General features: G+C 33.7%; 1 protein-coding gene across 3 annotated transcripts in view; it reads right to left on the bottom strand.

Annotated features, from left to right (window-relative positions):
* Positions 1–15,664, bottom strand: part of LOC128983546 (pyridoxal phosphate homeostasis protein-like) — a 102,755-nt gene extending 87,091 nt beyond the window's left edge. For 2 of the 3 annotated variants that reach the window (XM_054402857.1, XM_054402855.1), the window contains exon 1: positions 15,516–15,664. In XM_054402857.1, coding sequence (XP_054258832.1) covers positions 15,516–15,647 — 132 coding nt within the window. In that variant the 5' untranslated portion in view covers positions 15,648–15,664. Of the gene's footprint in view, positions 1–2,241; positions 2,640–15,515 lie in introns of those variants that run through there. The other variant, XM_054402856.1, reaches the window with a different exon arrangement.
* Between the last annotated feature and the right edge of the window lie 1,551 nt (positions 15,665–17,215).

Consider the following 17,215-nt stretch of genomic DNA (forward strand, 5'->3'; position numbering starts at 1 on the left):
CTCCTGGAGAAGATGAATTTCAGAGTGCCCACCATCAGGACTAGGGAGCAGCGTTTATTTGAGCTGGAGCATGCAGGAAGAAGTTACCTCCAGAACAGCCCTATTCCAAGGCTCATGCATTCCGGCAACTACGTCTCGGCTTCAGTGGACCTTTTTCATGACAGCCTAGCAGCCATCAGGCGTTCTGCGGCCGCATCCTGGTCCCCTGCCAATGAAACCTAGTGTGTCGGACCGTTGTTATTCGTCATTTGCTATCTTTTTCGTTTTCTGTAAATTTATTTATGTTTGAGTTATGTTATCGTTTGTTTAATACTGTTTTGTTGGATCAAATATTTACTATTGTTATTGCTTTTTCATATTCTATTTCGACTTCATTGTTATATTATAGCTTTCCTAGCCAAAGATTTATCTTGCTTTTGCTGATCGATTGTTTAACTGTATTGTCAGTCCGAATTCTTACCTTTTGTTATTGCTTTTTCACAATTATTTTGTACTTCATTGTTAAATTATTGCTTTCCTAGTCAAGATTATATTTCCTGTTACCAATGTTGCTCTGCTCCTGCCATAGATTTAAGTTAGTTGTTAAGTTTTCTGTTAAAATGCATGTTGTTACCACATAGGCTTCTTGAATCCACATTGTAAATTGGTGATATTGCCGTTGGAATAAATAAATAAGACAGTAATAATAATAATAATTTAAGACTATTAAGCTTCCTCAACCAACAATGAGTGTGAGAACTGCACGTGTAGCAAACGAATATAATTTTGCTATTACCTTGTAAAATTTAGCTACAAATAATGTGAATCTAAAACATTTAATGAAGAATTAGTTCCAATAGAAATAAGAGCTGTTTTTATCAACTCACATGCATAACAATTTTTGTAAAATAAAAAATTTCATTTTACTTAATTAGTGTGTTCAATTGTACCCCACTTCTTGTTCAAAAGTACCCCACCAGTGGGGTACTTTTAGTAGGGTCTATGGTACAAAAACACCAGTGGGGTTCTTTTGAACGATTTGCATACCTTTGTGAAAACAGATGCACATTAACATGTTAACTTGGAGGGTTTAAAAAATAACTAAATTAAAGCTAACATTATTTTACAACTAAATGTAGGCTAATAATGTTTTTATTAAAAACACATAAATTCACCTATTAAAAAATTAAAGTTTAAAAAGTGTTCAATGTGCCCCACTCTCCCCCTAAATATATATAGGCCAATACCGGTATATGAATTTGACAAATTGTGTTTTTGGCCTCTGGGGACCTCAGAACGAAAAAGTAAATCGGTCCCGGGTCAAGGTCTTACCATGAGACCTGCGGTACGGTAATAACTTATTCCCTATATGGGAAATTTGCTAAAAAAATCAAATGAAGGTTTATGATAATCCAATTGATATTTTCAATCGATAGTAGGTAACTTACCATAAGTTTTAACCCAGTTAGGAAACTGTAACTTAACTTAAGTTTAACCTTCACCTTTTTACAAAAGTTTTGGGAGTAATTAGGCTAATTAGGCCTAACTTAACTTATATCCTCCTCCGGACCTCATCCATAAAAGAATTTTCTTTTCTCCAAAAAAAATCCTAAATTTCAAGCTGATCCAAAATCGATTGTTGTTTTTTTGCAGAAACGACCCGTTTACCCAGGAAATCAGAAAAACCCGTAAAATTACATTGTGGGTAAGCTTAGGCCTACTTACTCAACTTGTTCGGGATTTCATCCTGAACAAGTAAATGTAATTTTTATTAGGGTAAGATCAGAATGCTACTAAGTTCAATAGGCCTATCGCCAGAAAAGCGTGCCGTTAGCACCAGTACTTGTTTTATATTTACAGGCAACATTTGCTGAGGGGTGACTCCTTCGTTCTTGTGGAATGTAGGCATTGTTTTGTTAGGTTAGGTTTTGTTACCGATTAATTTAGGCTAGGGCCTACTTACACGATGGAATTAACATAACTTAAGTTATAAGCTTTGTTCCAAGTTTTGTGTAAATAAGCGGGACTGCAGCTGTAAATATCCTAGTGGTTATTTAAGTTAACCAGTTGTATTGAATTTGTGGACCAGGGTCAACAAAATAGGGAGTCCCAAATGAGGGTACAGTTTCTTAACTGGGCTATGCTAATATCGATTGAAATCGAATCGATAGTTTCAATCGATAATAGCATAGCCCAGTTAAGAAACTGTACCCCCAAATGATCACAGAGCAAAGATCTCATGACCAAACTGACTAAACTTACCTGTATTTTATTCTGGTATGCAGATTCTACTTTGCTTAGTATGCATTTTAATGCCTGGCGAACATCACTGTCACACATTTTCAAAAGTGACATTTAGTTAGTTTTAAAAACAGTGAACAGATCAAATGATAGCCTTTTAGGTTAGAGTTAGGCTATAATAGACCAATTTCTTAAAACTGAAATGCAATTAGTACAATACAATACAATATCCAAAACCAAATGTTTCATCTAAATCTTTAAAAAATTATAAATTCAGTTAACTATTATGCACGAGAAAAAAATTAAAAGTAACAGGCCTTACACCGTCCGTAACTAACTGCTTATCATTTTTACAATAATCTGTTAATAATAAGGTTAAGTTAAGATAAGATAATTGCTGTTTGTTATCTTATCTTCTGCTTGTTTTGTTCTGTTGTTGTTGTTTGTTGAGTCAACATCACTTGTTTTTTTTCCTTGCCAATAAGGTGGTCTGGGTATTTTTATTCCATGAGACTTCAATGTTCTCTGTGGTTGTCCTTTAGTAAACACAATCTTATTTTCTAGATAAGTCAATATAGGCGAATAAATTGTTTGTTAGTAAAAAACATAGATGTGGTATATCGTTGTGCATGTTGTTTTTGTTAATTAAAAGTGGGATTCGGGATTCTAAAGATTTGACGGATTTCATGAAATGGAAGATTGAGGTGACTATTAATAATAATAATAATAAAACGTCTTTTATTTAAAGCGGTTTTCAGTAACAATACTGTTTTTCAAAACTACTCAAGTCAATACATACAAAAGAAATATTACAATAACAATAAATGACTTATTAACTAACACCTTAACTTATATTTACAAAAGACATTTTTTGGAGTTCGGTCGAAAAGCTTTATAACTAAGTTTTTTTACATTCTCTGGCAGTTGGTTGTATTTCTGAGGAGCAAAAAAAGAAAATCCTTTTTACCATATTCTAACTTCTAACTGGACGCGAGGCAAGTGCAGCAGGCCATCCTGTCTTGTACTCCTCTCTCTCACATCTCTCCTAATTTTTAACTTATCTTTCAGATAAGTCGGTCTGCTAGTGTTGGTGACCCTATGAACAATAGCCACAGTCTCTAACAAACATTCCGTCTGCACAGGCAACATCCCACTTTGCTTTCTGAAGGAAGATATGTGGTCAAATTTTCTCAAATCATATACAAATCTTAATGCATCGTTTTGTAAACGATTTATCAAATTAGTTTGTTCAATTGACAGACTGAAACCAAAGGCAGGCAAAGCATTATATAGCATATTCTCTGCTTAGGGCCTATCAAGCAATGTCCTAACCCGAAACAAGGTTGGCAACGGATTAAAGCACCCAAAGGATTGAAAACATGTACTTGTTGAGCTGTATTTAGTGTTCTATGTTCTATGATATGGGTTTGCAAGTTATTATTTATTCCTTTCTTTATAGTACAGGTAAAACTCACCTAAGAAAACATAAACATATTAGTCCGTTCATGGAACTTGCAGGAAACGTAGTAATTACCATTGTGATTGTGGGGGTGGAAGTACCATTTTATGGGGTTTTAAGTTTATGGGGGTAGTGATTTTGGGAAAATTTTTATTTATGGGATCCAAGCAAGTGGGCGTGTCGTTTTCTATGTTTATTAGGATGCAGAATCGAAAAAGAACATAATAAAAGCAATAAAACAGACAGTTTATTAGAAAAAAAACTAATTTATTAATGAAAAACTAAATATGACAAATTAATTAAGGTAAAATAATCCAGTTAATTAATATCAATTACCTATTACAAAATTGATCATGAGTCTGTGTTGAGTGAAAATTTAAAAACGTACGTTTTCAGGAAAAGCACTTCATTGACATTTGAAGTTTCATAAAATGTCCAAGGTAACGCAATATCTTTGGGGATTTTTTATTAATAGAGCATCTTTGATGGAAAAACACAAATTTTTGTCACGACCATCACGGACATAAAACTGAATATTAAAAATAGTTAATATTATTTTTATAACTATGTTTTGCTATAAATTAATTTACTTTTATGGCCATTATACAATAAACAGCTCACTAAGCTTTTGGTATATTTGGTCTTTCTAGAAAAAAATATAAAAACTAAAAAAAATTTAAAAAAAGCCAATAAAATCTTTTAAGTTTGTATAACTCCGAAAAAATTTACCTGAGACCCGAAAATGTTTTTATGTTCGTTAATGTCGTTATGTTTTTATAGAGGTGTGCTTCTTTTGTGTATAAAACATTAAAATATGATGATATTTTAATTTTTGAAATTTTTATGATAGAAATCATAAACGTGATGGTCAGGGACAAGCGGTACGGTCGTGAATTGTCTGGAATGATCTAAATATTTCTAAACAATCCTTCAATTATACTGTTAGTTATAATAAAACTATGTGTTTCAATTGAACTAAACTGTTCAATTTACAATGATATTTAAGTTATTGTCACGACCAAACCCAGTATAATCCATAAGGCTGGATTGGTCGTGAAAAAACCCGCGATGGTCGTGAAACTTTGGTCGTGACATTACGTGCTATTTGGCTCTGTTCTAGCGGTAGCCCTGCACCTCATGTTCGAGGATACAAAGTGGACTTCTAGGTTAATCTAGCAATTGAAATATCTCATAAACAAACATTAACACCGTGTCTACTTCATCGAATGACTGCGTACAGTCATGGACACACCCAAATTACAAAAAACACAAACTTGCCTTTATTGATCTTGTAATTCCTCCTTTCAACTCGAAACAACCGGCACTACAAACTTGACGTACACCCCGAACTAGTCTCTAAAACGAACTGACGCAATCGACGCCAGGCTTGCCACTGTCGTGCTCCAAAGTTGAAAATCTTTCCCAAACAGTCGTGACGCCAAATCGAGGGACAGACTTATTTTGTCATGGTAGTCAGTTTGCAATGACAATAAAATTATAACATGCTCCTTTTTTGTAAGTTTAATAACTATTGATGACATAAAAATATGGCATTATATATTTCGGCATGAATAATTAGTCTAAAAACAGTGTGAAAGATGGAAAATGTACACTAGGGACAAGTCATGGTCGTGAATTTTGAGACTTTAAAAATATGAAAAAAATATCTAGAACCTATTTAAAACCAAATAAATGTGTGTAACATTTGTCCCCGTCCCAAAAAATATTAAAACACATAATAATAAACTACAAATCCAGAATCTACGAAGTAAAAGGCCAGGGACATGAAAACGTACGTTTTTAAATTTTCACTCTGTCACATGTTAAAGTTGTGAGGAAAATTAACCAAGAAACTGGTAGTTACGCCTCTTTAACCACCACGTGTCATATTGTTCATCAGTTACTGATGCATCATCACCTTCCATGCTTCCATGGAATCTTTAGGGTCTCTAACTCGTTCTTCTCCATCATCGTCTTGACTTGACACTGACAGCTTATAGTAGTGGGGATGGGTAGCAGAAAAATATTTCAGTTCGGGCGGTGATCCTGCAACTTAGGGTGAAGATAATATATAAGACCAAGAATGTAAAACCACCCAGACCCCAAAATTTTTAAGGACCTAGGTCGCCCGTAATGACGTCATCAATATGGCACTCGTAAGAGGATGGTGGGTCGCTATGAATTGGTTATTATACCAAAATGCCTGAACCGATTTTAATGAAATTTGGCATACAAGTGCTTGAATACGATATCCTAATCCCAGTTTGTCAATGGTCGAGTTTGATTAGGTCATTTAAAAATGGCGGCCGTTAAGAATTAAAATAATTAAAAATTGTTTAATGTTTTGTTTTTTTAACTCTCTCCAGAAATCTGCAGCAATCTTTCATTTTCCTTGCAATCACAGGTTGTGATGCCGTCTCTGCATTTCATGGAATAGGCAAAATACCCCCACCGCAGCAAACCTGCAGATTAAGTGAGTTTCCATTTGCCTGATTTGATTTTCAATTAAATCTATTTCAATAACATTAAGTTTAATTAGTACCTAGGTTTGCTGCTACAGAGAGGATAATAAAGTGTGTTTTTTATTAAAATTGCTTAGGTCAAAATAAATTAATTTGCCAAGTTTTATCAAAATATATCTATAAACGAGCAAACTACAACAGTTTACTTATTTTCCATAAGAATAAAATGGGAATGTGAAATTTACAATTTTTGAATTTTCTCGGTAGGTAACTAATAACCATACAAAGACACTTCAATAAACAAAATTATTTGTTTTTTAAGGTATTCAAAAACATCATGGTATCCAAAATGGTTTAGAGAGAAATTGGAAAATTTGATGTGTAGAGTGTTAAACATGACAAAACCCAATTTTGACCCCATAAATCCCCCCAAAAAACCCCGTTCCCATGGTCTGATCATGCTGGATTGCGAACTCGTTAGAATCAATCCAAAGATTTGTTGTACTTTTCTATATTACATTACATCAAACTTTAACAGCGTAAATGACTGTAGACGTATACTTTTTAAAGGACGTTAGAACGATAACTCAAGCAAAAATGACCCAATGTTGACGAAACTTGGTAAAAACGTGTAAACCTACGTTTACTCAAACGAGTTCGCGAACCAGCATGATCGGACCATGAGAACTGGGTTTTCTGGGGGATTTGGGGTAAAAATTGGGTTTTCTCATGTTTGCCCCTCTAAACGTAAAATTTTTGAATTTCTCTCTAAACTATTTTGAATACCATGATTGGTTATTTTGCTAGTTTATGGTTATATTTTGATAAAACTTGGCGAATTTATTTAACCTATTCATATTATAATAAAAAAAAAAAACACTTTATTACCCTCCCTGTAGCAGCAAACCTAGTTAACACTAAACTTAATGTTATTTTGAAATTGATTTAATTGAAAATCAAATCAGGCAAATGGAACAACACTCACAACTTTAACATGTGACACAGACTCATGATAAATTTTGTAATAGGTACGGTAATTGATATTAATTAGCTGGATTATTTTACCTTAATTAATTTGTCATATTTAGTTTTTCATTAATAAATTAGTCTTTTTCTAATAAACAGTCGGTTGTATTGCTTTTATTATGTTCTTTTTCGATTATGCATCCTAAGAAACATAGAAAACGACACCCCACTTGCTTGGATCCCATAAATAAAAATTTTCTCAAAATCACTACCCCCATAAACTTAAAACCCCATAAAATGGTACTTCCACCCCCACTATCACTAGGGACTCTTCAGATTCCAAAACCTAATGGTAATTACTACGTTTCCTGCAAGTTACATGAACGGACCAATTTTTATGATTTCTACTGGTTTTTTAGTATAATTTTACCTGTACTATTATTGATTTTAAGTAGGTATATTTGTTTATTTCAGTGTGGATTTTTACTTTCTCCCCCTATAGTATATGGAGAAAAACTAGTATTGTTTTCGTCAAAACTTTCGAATCTTAGTTTTGTGTGGATATATCTGTTTTGGGTCCCCTGGACCCAAAAAAGTGGTTTCGATGTCTGTGTGTGTGTGTGTGTGTGTGTGTGTGTGTGTGTGTGTGTGTGTGTGTGTGTGTGTGTGTGTGTGTGTGTATGTGTGTGCTTTCGTGCTGCATAAGCTGTGGGGACATGAGTGTGAATGTGACCAGACTGTGTGGACCTGGTCGCTTATGTGGACATCACACACGTCCACACAATTTTCACAGGAAATACATTAACTGTGTGGACTTAGTTATGTCTGACTATAGTGGCGCTCCTACAGACTTTTTGGTGAACAAGGAAAGCTGCTGGGGGCTTCTTTTGATTCTTTTACCGATCAGCGTGGTTCCACCACCAAAATAACCAGGAGGGTTTCTATTTGGTACCATATATAGCATTATGTTTAAGAAAAATATTTGTTTGGTGAAAAATGCTGAAAACCTCAAATATTCAACATTTATTTTGTTTATATTTTTGCAGAGAAGGCAATTAATAATAATAACATTCCTACATAGCTGTTAGTTAAAACCATTTAAATGAAGCTACAGACAGTTTCTTCATGAAACAGTTGCTTCATATTGATAAATAAACTATTTCTTGCCATGGAGCCTAAAAGTTACATTGAAAAAATGCATTTTGTTTTGGTTCCTATAAAAAGGTTTTTAAACGTTTGACCTGATTTGTGTATGATTCTGTTTTGAGTATTGAATGTTCTGACTAATAAAAACATAGTGAATAGCTGTATGATATTTACAATTTAAGGTGTATTGTGAAAACCAAAGCAATCGTAAAAGAGCCAAGAGGTCCAAATATAAATAAGATGCAATTATTCCTTAAACGACATAAGAGGTGTGAGATTGCAAAATCGACAATCGTCTTAAGAGTGTTAAATATTTAAATTACTAAACATGCATTTGAAGATGTGGAATGTTTATTAATATTCTTCACTGTCAATAATATTATGCCTGGTTCGGAAATGGGAAGCTGATTTGAAATTTCGACTACATCTTGAGCAAACAAAACCACCTACCCCTTACACCACTTTTAGCTGAACCAATCTTTCATATACGTGTTTTTCAAAGGTAATATACGTGATAACAACCGATTTTCTACTTTTAAGAGATTTTTTAGTGCTGGTGGCTGAGGAATAACTCTCTTATTGTTCCAAAAGGCTTGAGACCTTACTGTATTTAGTTTTATAATGTAGAAGTACACCAATTGCAGGAAACGATGATGTCTGGCATTTCAATGTCTCTAGGAAAGACATTTAGTTTTTAATTAGGCCTAATGTAATGGACACATCTTTGTTTTTTTTTTTAGGAAAATCCAAAAATGTTAATTTTTATACCCATTGATTATTTAACCTGAACAGATGACTCAAGCAGTTTAAAAATAATTATTGTTCTGTGGCACTTTTTATTGTTTCAAACAGTTTTGCTTATCAAAAAACTTCAAGTAATTAATATATAACAAATTATACAGTCACTAAAAATCATGAAATAATTTATTTTTGTAAAAAAAATACAACTGACTTCAAATGCTCTAAAAAGAATGAAATAATTTCAATAAAGTAAACTTTTGTATTAGTCAAGCTCACATATTTCAAGTCGCCGCGGCTCTAACTGCAAATACGAATAAAATAAAAGATATTGAGAGTGTATTTTGAAAATCAATAAATTGTAGCTGGATAACATAAATATATAAAAAATACATACTTAACTGTTTTGTATATATATATCAAAGGAAGTATTTTCTTGTATTTTATGTTTGCTTCAGATTGATTGCATAATGAAAATAACACACACAAATGTTCTATATGAATAGGAAAATAATTTATTTTGATATTATGATAGGGAAAAGAAGCTAGTTTAAAATTAAAACATTACTTTTCCAAGCTAGAAACATGTAAATATCCTACTAATATTATAAATGAGAAAGTTTGGATGTATGGATGTATGGATGGATGTATGGATGTATGGATGTATGTTTGTGACAAGTGAACGCGAAAAATACTGGTCGGATTGGGCTGAAATTTGGCATGATGATAGCTCACATTCCCGATTAACATATAGGCATATTCTTATTTCAAAAATCCTTTCGGGCTCCGCCCCAGTGGCTCTGGAGTTTCCCATGTTAACCTTATGAGAAATGGAATTATTGAATATTAACAGCTGTTTCAATTAAACAAGTTGGTTCTGTTATATGATGTTCAATAGCATTAAAGTTACAAGGATTACCAACAGGGTGCAGCACTATTATTTCTTTTACATTTATGACAACAGCTAATTTGCAACCAAAAGGTGAGTGAGCGTAGCGAACGAGCTCCAACCTAAAGGTGAGTGAGCGTAGCGAACGAGCTCCAACCTAAAGGTGAGTGAGCGTAGCGAACGAGCTCCAACCTAAAGGTGAGTGAGCGTAGCGAACAAACTTCAACCAGGACGTGATTGAGCCATGCGAACGAGATAATCTTGAAAATTAAGAAGTTAAACGGGGCAAAGCCCGCGGGTTACAGCTAGTATTATAATATTTTTAAAGATATTCGTTAATACCACTATAAGATTATAATCACCTATAGTTATAGATAGTCACCTGCAATGTGGACATCCTCTTCAAAGTTTGTATAAAAAATCATCATAGAGCCGCGCCGACTTGAAATACGTGAGCTTGACTAATACAAAAGTTTACTTTATTGAAATTATTTCATTCTTTTTAGAGCATTTTAAGTCAGTTGTATTTTTTTACAAAAATAAATTATTAAATTCATTTTAATTAAAAGGGTACTATAATGGTTAATAATGTTTTCGATTATTCATATAGTAGTAGCATTGACTTTATATCTACACTTCGTGTAGATATAAAGTCAATGGTAGTAGCCTTTTAGCGAATTTCCCTATAGGGAAGTAGCTATTACCGTAGGTCTCATGGTAAGACTTAGGCCCGGGACCGATTTACTTTTTCATTTTAATGTCCCCAGAGGCCAAAAACACCATTCGTTCAAATTTTTATATATGTATATATATATATATATATATAGATATATATATATATAGATTTATATATATATGTGTCCGTGAACACGATAACTTGAGTAATTTTTATCCGATTTTGATGAAATTTGGTTTGAAGGTGTAAGGCGGGATAAACTTGAATGAGTTCGCGATCCAGCATGATCGGACTATGGGAACAGGGTTTTATGGGGGGTTTTATGGGGTAAAAGTTGGTTTTTCTCACTTCTTACCCTCAAAACACAAAATTTCCCAATTTTTCTCTAAACCTTCTTAAAGAGCTTAAAAAAACAAACAATTCAGTATATCAAAGTGTTTTTGTACGGTTATTGGTTACGGACAAAACTAAAAAAATGGTAAATTTAAAATTCCCATGTTATTCTTATGGAGAATATTGTAAAATGTTGTAGTTTGCTTGTTTATGGATATATTTTGATCAAACTTGGCAAATTTATTTATTTTATAGTAAGCTATAAATATTTTACTAAAAACACACTACTTTATTAGTTTCCTTGTAGCAGCAAACCTAGGTACTCGTTAAACCTAATGTTATTTAAATAGATCAATTGAAAATCAATTCGGCCAAATGGAAATTCGCTTAGACGGCAGGTTTGCTGCGGCGGGGGTATTATATAATCACAATCATACTTATTATTATTATATATATATATGTGTGTGTCCGTTAGCGCGATAACTCGAGCAAAAATTATCCGATTTTGATTAAATTTGGTACAAAAGTGTAAACCTATGTTAATTCGAACGAGTTCGCGATCCAGCATAATCGGACCATAGGAACGGGGGTTTATGGGGGTGTTTTATGGGGTAAAAATGGGGTTTTCCCATTTTTACCATAAAAACAAAAAAATTTTGCAATTTATTTTTAAACCGTTATGTAGAGCTTATAAAAAAAAATAATTTAGTATATTGAAGCGCTGTTGTATGCCTAACGGTCACGGAGAAAATTCAAAAATAGTGTAATTTAAAATTCCCAGGTTATTCTTATGGAAAAAATAAAAAAATTGTTTTCAGTTGAACCTTGTTTGTACGAACCTCGATAAAACGAATTCCTCGATAAGACGAATTTTTTTTTAATCCCCTTGACACTTTCATATAGGTCAATGCTAAAAACACCTCTATACAACGTAGTACTGTAATTAAGTTAAAAACCTCCATAAGACAAATTTGTTTGTGACATGGGCTAGGACTGATTAACCTCTATACAACGAATATTCTTAGCACAAAACCTCTACAAGACACACGTGACCTCTATAAGACGAATTTATCATAAATCTTAACCTCCATAGTACGTAGTTTTCAAACAGAAAAACAGACAAACAGAAGCTTGTCTCAACATGAAACCCCCACCCATACCTCCTCCTTCCTCAGTCATTGTTTGGAGAAACCTTGGAGCGAGGAGAAACATCTATAAGAAGAATAACAGCAGCATTAAACCTCGATAAAACGACCCTCTTTATTAAGAATACCTATATAGTACAAATTTTTCCCGTACCCCTTGAAATTCGTCTTATAGAGGTTCAACTGTAGTTTACTTGTTTATGGATATATATTGATAAAATTTGGCAAATTTATTTATTTCATCCTATACTATTGATGTATGGTCAAAAAACACTTTTTATCTTCCCCGTAGCAGCAACCCTAAGCACTTGTTAAATCTAATGTTATTTAAATAGGGAATACTTAAATAAATTACTTAAATTTAATAGGTACTTATTTATGGAAATATTTTAGTAAAAATATGTAATCAGACAAGTTGAAATTCGCTTAGTCTGCAGGTTTGTTGCGGCGGGGGTATAATCAAATTCCATACGGCAAAACCTAAGACTAAACCAATATCTCCTAACCAGGAAACTTGACTATTTTCACCATTAATCATAGCTTGAAAAGATGTAAAAAAGTTAATATTTATTTACTATCAAAAACAATTTATAATGTTTCAAAATAACTTTAAAATACTCAGGTTTTAACGTGCAATAACTTAAATATGTTTTTGATATCAGTACTTGAAATAACGGATAACCCCAAATAAATAGTATGGTTCTTAGCAGGAGGAGACTACAACACAAAACATCCCATGTGGGGCTCAAGACTGGCTAACCCAAGAGGTCGACCACTATTGACATCAATCAACAATAACAATTTTCAGTTTATATCAACAGCTGAACCAACATATTGGCCCACATATCCTAAAAAAATTCCTGATTTGTTAGATTTCTTTATTACAAAAGGAATTGGTCAAAACTATATTGATGTGAAAGCATCAAGCCTAGATTTGTCGTCAGACCATTTACCAATTATTGTCACCTTTACTTCGACTGTTTTGTGTGTAAAGAACAGCCTCTTAAGCTGTTTCATAAATCTACTGACTGGGGCATATTTCGAGACAGAGTAAATGAAGAGCTTTCCCTAAAAATACCTCTTAAAACTCCAGATGACATTGATGACGCTGTAGAAAATTTTAACAATGTAATTCAACAATCCTGCTGGCAAGCGACTCCTAATATACAAAAGACTGGAACACATTTTACTTCATACAACTATCCATTACATGTAAAACGGAAAGTTGCTGAGAAGAGGAGATTAAGAAGAATTTGGCAACAGACTAGAAATCCGAGAGACAAAACTAAGTTTAACCGAGCAACTCAAGAACTTAAGAGAGATCTGAAAAATTTTAAAAATGAATGGTTTTCTGAATATACAGGTAATTTGTCACCTGATAAAACAACAAACTACTCTCTATGGAAAGCTACTAGAGGGATGAACCGTCCAAATATCCTGATACCGCCTATCTCTAAGTCCAATGGAACTTGGGCAAAAAACGATATTGAAAAATCTGAAGTGTTTGCAAACCACTTGGCCGCAGTGTTTGCTACCAATCAAAATCAAAATAATAATTTCAATAATCATGACGAAATTCTTGAGTTCATTGACTCACCAAATCAGTTATCGCCTCAAATAAAGCCTTTTACTCCCTCAGAAGTCTGTAAACTTGTAAACAAATTAAAACTGTTTAAAGCCCCTGGATACGACTTAATCACAGGAAAAGTAACGAAAGAGCTTCTTAGAAAAGCATTTAGATACCTGAAACTCATTTTTAATTCAATTATACGGACTGAGTATGTCCTGGCACAATGGAAAATTTCTGAAATAATCATGATAGCCAAGCCAGGGAAACCGGGGAAACCACCCCAACAAGCAAGTTCATATCGACCTATCAGTCTACTTCCAATAACGTCCAAATTGTTTGAGAGGCTCTTCTTGAATCGTCTACTTGAAGAAGTAGCTAGAGGACAGAAACTTGATTCCAAATCATCAGTTTGGATTTCGACGGGAACATTCCACAGTTGAACAAGTACATAGATTGGTTAATACAATTAAAGAAGACCTTGAGAAAAAGAATTATTGTACAGCTGTCGATCTTTATCGATGTAAAGTCAAGCCTTTGACAAAGTGTGGCACATAGGCCTACTTTATAAACTCAACTTTACTTCTCTATCACGCACAGGTCATTGTGACCCATGTGATATTTTTATTTTTTGTATTTATTGCTGCAAAACAATGTGTAATAAATAAAGAATTTTCTCTCTCTCTCTCTCTCTCTCAAACTGAATCTTCCTTACATTTTATATGGCAATCAAATCATACCTAACCGTAACCAACAGATATTTCAGAGTTAAATTTGGAGATAGCATTCCAAAATTGAACCCAATTCAAGCTGGCGTTCCCCAAGGAAGTGTTCTCGGACCTGTACTATATGCGGTTTATAGCCGATCCACCTGAAAATGTGAATACTTCTGTGGCCACTTTTGCTAACGATACTGCTATTTTAGTATCCCATCCTGATCCAGTGGTAGCTTCACTTAATCTTCAAAATTCACTAGATGACTTAGAAGAATGGTTGCAAACATGGAAAATAAAAGTGAATGAGAGCAAATCTACTCATGTGACCTTCACTACCAGGTACTTGTCCTCCTGTAACCTTAAACAATGTCCAAATTCCTCAATCCCCACAAAGTAAAATATCTCGGCATGACGATTGACAAAAGATTAACATGGAAAAACCATATCTGGAACAAAAGAATGTACCGGTATCTAAATTTAAAATTTAAAAATCTTTCCTGGCTCCTAAATAGTAAATCAAAATTGACCAAAACCGCGTGCGCGTACTTAGTCAGGTTTGTCATGACAAACCTGTCTAAGTGCGTGCACGCGGTTCGTAGGCCTACAGTAACTATTCTCCGTCCATGTATGTGTAAAAATTATATTTATTTGACGACCTCTGATGAGTGAAACGAGTTCTTGAGGACCTGAAGATGAAGCTTATACTGCTTCGAAACGCGTAGTCGTTAGACAGCAATTTGGATTACTCTGGCAGATAAAGGTAACATTATACCTTTTATAATATAATTTTAGTTTGAAAAGTTTAACTAACATGCATAGACTATCATGCAGTTAGCTTTATTCACATGTGGCTAAGGGTAACTCATGTCATGTCTACTTGAAGGTATTATGGACCAACTCTATTATTATTATTATTGAAAATACAGACATGCTTGGATGTACAAAATAACAAACCTTCGTTCAAACAAATAAGACAAAACATGCCCCATTATATTGTTTTAATAGAGTTTCTAATCTTTGAATAATGAGTTATGTTGTTCCAGCAATTTCTCGGGCGATAAAACCCCCATTTTAATAGATAGCTAATGCAATTTTTATATTAAAAATTGAATTAAAAAATCAACGATAAAATTTGTCAGAAAAGCGAAACACTGAAAAATGTTGAATGATTTTATAAAACTTCATATAAGAGAAATACCTCAAGTTTTCTATTTGTTGCAAAGTTAATTTTGTCCTGGATTATTTGCAAGTTTTGCTCAATATTTGTTGTGGTCACACAAAATACATAACTAATAATAGCACTGAAAGTCAAAAGTAATACAATCATCATAACTAAAGTAGCATAGTTGTAATTGATAGTACTAATATGTGTTATGCAACGCCAAGCTGATTGCATCTCTTTGATACATCACTAAAATGCTGGAATTGTTAAATTCTTCAGGTAATCACCACTGAATATTCTTATACTGTAAAGTAAACCGTAACCAGAATGAACAGTGTAAATTGTAAATCGTACAGTGCGATGGACTTTCTTCTACAGCATTAAACATGTTTAGTTTCAGTTTCCAAGATAAACCTAATGGAACACTGCTCAAAATACACCAAATAAATAACTTAAAACTTGTTCTGTATGTGATAAATAACAAATATCATTCTCGAACTTAACAAGAATTAATCACAAATACATTCCTATTCCAAGGTGTTAACAGAAACGGTATTGATCATAAACATAAACAAACAACTGTACATCACCAGCAAAGCCACCAGGGTGTCTCCTACACTTTTCCACCCCAATCTTGAGGGGGCAGCTCATTACCGGGCCACTGCTGTACTTGGTGGTTGGTAGCTATACACCGAGAGTGCTGTTTAGCTGCATTTTCTGTTGTAGGTAGGAAGCTATGATTTCAGGCTTCATATTTGCCACAGGCTTCATATATCTCGATTGGAAGCGGTACTGGTTAAGGGAGGTTTGTTTTTTGGCGCCTTACCACTTCAGAAAACACATCTCCCCAGCCTTTTCAACCTGATGGTTGTAAGTAAAGCAGTTGTTAAAAAATGTCATTGCTGCTTGCTGAATGATTTCTGACTCCAAGTACATTTTAAAGAAGCACAACTTGCTTCTCCTGAAAGTAGCAGAAATTGTGTTGCATCCGGTAAATCAATGAAGGAACATGATGTGTTCAAATCCACGGTGCTGCATCTCTTGGGTGGACAATACCATTGTTTTGGATTTCTCTCGTCCGGGGGTTTCAGCATCAAGATATCTTGGGTCGCAGGAGTGGAAGCAATCAACAGGACAGTACGGTCTATAACTCAGTGCAGTATAAATTCTCCATCGACTACAATGTTCATTTGAGACAGAAGAATATCTTGTTTGGTTGGCTCAAAACATTTGAGTTTCGCGATATAAGTTCGATGGATTAAACGCTGAATTAAACGTATATTTTCACAGTTGTGAATTTAATCAGAACACATCAAATTATAAAACCTAGAGTGTAGGGGACGGAATTTTACCCCCGGACTTTTACCCCCTTCATAAGGTCAGCTCAAAATGTACGGCCCGGATTTTTACCCCCAGAATTTTACCTCCTGGCCAGATATATAAATTAGTGAGAATGATCTTTATTTAGTTTGAATTTAATAGTAAACATTTTATTGTTACGTAGCCTATCTTAATTTATTTCTAACATCAACTATAATCGAACAGGTTTTTAATTTCAATTTTGAGATTCGAGTATCAGGATTCGATCATTGAAGCCAACTGTTAATTAATATGATCAAAATTAAACAGTGAATTCTGTTTACTTAGTTGAGATTACAAAATAAATAAAAACAATAAAATTACAATTAAATAAAAATAAAAATAAGAAAATCAATCATTCTTAATAATTTCTAAAT

The sequence above is a fragment of the Macrosteles quadrilineatus genome, unplaced genomic scaffold, assembly GCF_028750875.1.
Source record: "Macrosteles quadrilineatus isolate MER2022 unplaced genomic scaffold, UCM_ALF_1.0 Scaffold_1__1_contigs__length_201487025, whole genome shotgun sequence".
Lineage (NCBI taxonomy): Eukaryota > Metazoa > Arthropoda > Insecta > Hemiptera > Cicadellidae > Macrosteles > Macrosteles quadrilineatus.